Source organism: Oryza brachyantha, chromosome 2, assembly GCF_000231095.2.
Source record: "Oryza brachyantha chromosome 2, ObraRS2, whole genome shotgun sequence".
Taxonomy (NCBI): Eukaryota; Viridiplantae; Streptophyta; class Magnoliopsida; order Poales; family Poaceae; genus Oryza; species Oryza brachyantha.
This window is the reverse complement of record NC_023164.2, coordinates 7015136-7018481: the sequence shown is the minus strand read 5'-3', so window position 1 is coordinate 7018481 and position 3346 is coordinate 7015136. Positions and strand designations below refer to the sequence as shown.

Genomic DNA, 3346 nt, shown 5'->3' with positions numbered 1-3346 from the left:
ACTAACTTGCTGGAAGGACATGGCAAATTGTATGGGCGAAGCACCGATTTTGAATATATTGAGTAATTTTTATCTAGTACTCTCTCCATGTTTTTATTATGATATCGCTGATTTTTATGTTTACATTTGACCATTCGTCTTATTTTAAAAATATATAATTATTAATTTTTTTATAATTTAATTTATTATCACGGGAACTTTAAGTATGACTTATAATTTTATATATTTGAATTATTTTTTAAATAAGACAAATGATCAAATGTAAACATAAAAGTCAACGGCGTCATATAAAAAAAGCATTTTTCTATCCTTGAGGTACCACGAAATATAATGTTTTCTAGGTACCACGAAATATAATGTTTTCTATGAAAAATTTGATACTTTCTAGTATCTAAGATACCAAATTTTACATAGAAAACAGTGGTATCTCCTGGTACCTGATAAAATTGCTCTAAGATACCAAGAGATACCAAATTTTATATAGAAAACAGTGGTATCTTATGGTACCTACTCAAGGATGGAAAAAAAGCTCCTATAAAAAATGGTTTTTTACCATCCTTGAAAAATATCTCAAGGTACTAAGTTTTTTAGTACAAATTTTTGGTATCTCAAGGTACCACACTTTTTACACTACGAAGTGTGATACCCTGAGATATTTTTTCAAGGACAATAAAAAACTCTATAAAAAAACAATGACGAGTAGTAGAGTGTTGATAGGTCTAATCGGAATGAGACAGTTGATGAGTATTAACTCAGACGTTTAATTACCTTTTATTTATGAACTATCCATCTTAATTTAATAACAAACTTAGTTGAAGGTGAGACTGAAAATAAAGTGCTACAAATTAACTTAAAGAATTCTTTATACAATGAGGAGGATGAAGATGAACAGAAGTACACATATACACCAAACAAATCAGCCATAAACAACATCAAAAAACAAGAGGCGGTGCAATACTAAATCAAAGCACCGACCTTTACAACGTATACACACACACACAATAATACAACATGCAAATCCCCATCCCAAATCGGTCGATCAGCTGAGCATATCCAGCCAGCCGGATCAAGAGCTCACTGGAACTGCAGGGTGCTTGCAAATGTCTGCCCAAACGTCCACCCGGACGGCACGACGTTCCTGAAGACCAGCGTCTGCCCGTCCATGTTGGCCACCCTGAACGAGAGCATCTGCCCGGTGAGATACGAGAGCGAGTGCCAGTTCGCGCCCCAGTTCCTCGCCATGGGCGTCCAGTCCGTCGAGTTGGAGCCCATCATCACGTCCATCGACTTGATCGACCCGGTGGTCGCGACGTTGGTCACCAGCACCAGGTTGAAGTGGTCGTGCCCGTTGATGGTGAACCGCACCCCGCCCTTCTTCACACATGGAACCCTGTGGAACCGTGTCACAAATAATGTGTTATAAATATGCCATATTGTCGTAAGCGATGTCGAGAAACAAAATACTCCCTCTATAACGCCGTTGATTTTTAGATCCACGTTTGACCATTCGTCTTATTAAAAAAATCATATAATTATTAATTATTTTATTATAATATGATTTATTATTATAGAAACTTTAATTATGTATTATAATTTTGCATATTTGGATATAAATTTTAAATAAGACGAATGGTCAAATGTGATTCTAAAAATCAACGGTGTCATATATAAAAATATGGAGGGAGTATCATCTTATCTTTTTTGTTTCTGCTTATATTCTTATAAGTTAAAATTTAAATTTTTGACTGCAAATTTAGAGTTTATTTAGGATTTTTATTCACGAATTATTTTTTGTTAAATATGTCGCTTAACTTTTTTCACGAAAAAACTCACTATGTTGTTTTGGGTTATAAGGTGTAGATCATGCATACCTTTGGTACATGACCGGAATGATGCCGGCGCGGTAGATGCCGATCTTCTCCCACGCCGGCTGCGCCATGTCGAAGTGGGGGCGCGGCGGGTTGCACCAGCCGCCGTTGTCGCTGGGGAGGTTCCAGTTGGGCGGGCAGAAGTTGGTGGCGGTGACGGTGACGGTGACGCCGGGCCTGCACCACTGCGGAGCCCTCTTGCGGTCGCAGGCGATCTTGTAGCACTGCCCGCACGACGCGCCGTCGTTGAACAGCGCCGTGCTCAGCGCCGCGTTCCGCGTCCCGTACCCCTGCGAGTACAGGTTGCCGTACCCGCACGCGCCGCCCATGGTGCCCGACGCGTCCGCGCCGCCGTAGAACGTCGCGTGCGCCTTCTGCCACCCACCGGCCGCCGGCGCCGCGTCTGCGGCGGCGGCACTAGACGGCGACGTCGGAGCCGTCGCCGTCTTCGTGTTGGCCGCGTCGTCGGCTGTGCAGGCCAGCAGCGCGCAGCCGAATGCGACCAGCACCAACGCGAAAGCTCGAGCTGCCGGAGCCATGTCCGTCGGCGTGACCAAGAGGCACTGAAAGTTGTAGCTAGCTCTGAAATCAAGCTGCAGCTTCAAGATACTAGTGTAGACTGTACGAACGTGTGATTTAGCTGTGTGGATTTGGTTCCAATGAGTAGCTAATTTAACTGTGAGATCGATGATATGATGGTGAGATGAATAATTACTAGGTCGATATATATAGCCTCTTTGGATTAATTAATTCAACAAGATATATATCGATCACCCTGAGTTAACGAAGCGTGTGGCGTGTGCACATGCAGCCGCAGCAGGTCTTACGGGTTAGTTTATCCAATGATTTATTTTTCTTTTGCTTTGGAAGTTAATGAACACGCAGACACGTGTAGCCCAAACAATTGATTTGCTTGACACAAACAATGATGTAATTTGGGAGAATATCTCTTGGTTTGCTTGACTTCCGATGGTGAAATCCTGAAATGGACGGCTTAATTATTTGCAGAGATTATTCTACGTCCGGATACTCCTTACCTAATAAAGGATGTCGTGTGTTTCCTTGGATCGCACGGGTGATTCTGCATCTGGCCAGCAACATTAATCGCGCCCACCGGCGTAAATTGATTAATTCGGAGGAAAATGGAGTTTAGAGGAGTCACCTTTAAGGCATATTTAAATATAGTTAAACTAAGAGGAAGCTGTGTTCACCGCCTAATAATTGCTAGTTGCATAAAATACAGGTTAATTTCGGCATCACTATTTTATTTTTCGGCATCACTATTGACAGGTCAGCTGATATTGCACTTGTAAAAAATCGAGATTTTCATGCCAGAAAACGATCAAGCGTTTAACGAGGAAGTGAGAGGAAAACACCGATGGGATGAACCGACGTGGTTGCAGGAATAGTGGTCATATTGTCTATCTAGAATTGTCGGAATAAGCGCCGGTCAGGAACAAGGACGAAGGAGGTGCTAT

At 42.2% G+C, this 3346-nt stretch overlaps 1 protein-coding gene across 1 annotated transcript; it reads right to left on the bottom strand.

Moving 5' to 3' along the window:
• Window positions 1-1074: 1074 nt before the first annotated feature.
• On the bottom strand, window positions 1075-2407 carry LOC102707285 (expansin-A14-like). Its single transcript, XM_040520925.1, has 2 exons — window positions 1872-2407; window positions 1075-1390 (listed from the first exon to the last, which is right to left on the bottom strand). Exons 1-2 carry the CDS (start codon window positions 2405-2407, stop codon window positions 1075-1077), a joined length of 852 nt encoding a protein of 283 aa, XP_040376859.1.
• Window positions 2408-3346: the final 939 nt, after the last annotated feature.

What these genes read in the sequence shown, in the direction of transcription:
- LOC102707285 (XM_040520925.1), bottom strand. Translation starts at nt 2,407, where the DNA reads ATGGCTCCGGCAGCTCGAGCTTTCGCGTTGGTGCTGGTCGCATTCGGC. An exon ending in ATTCCGGTCATGTACCAAAG is followed by an intron (nt 1,391 to 1,871) that starts GTATGCATGATC and finishes ACGGTTCCACAG; the next exon opens with GGTTCCATGTGTGAAGAAGG.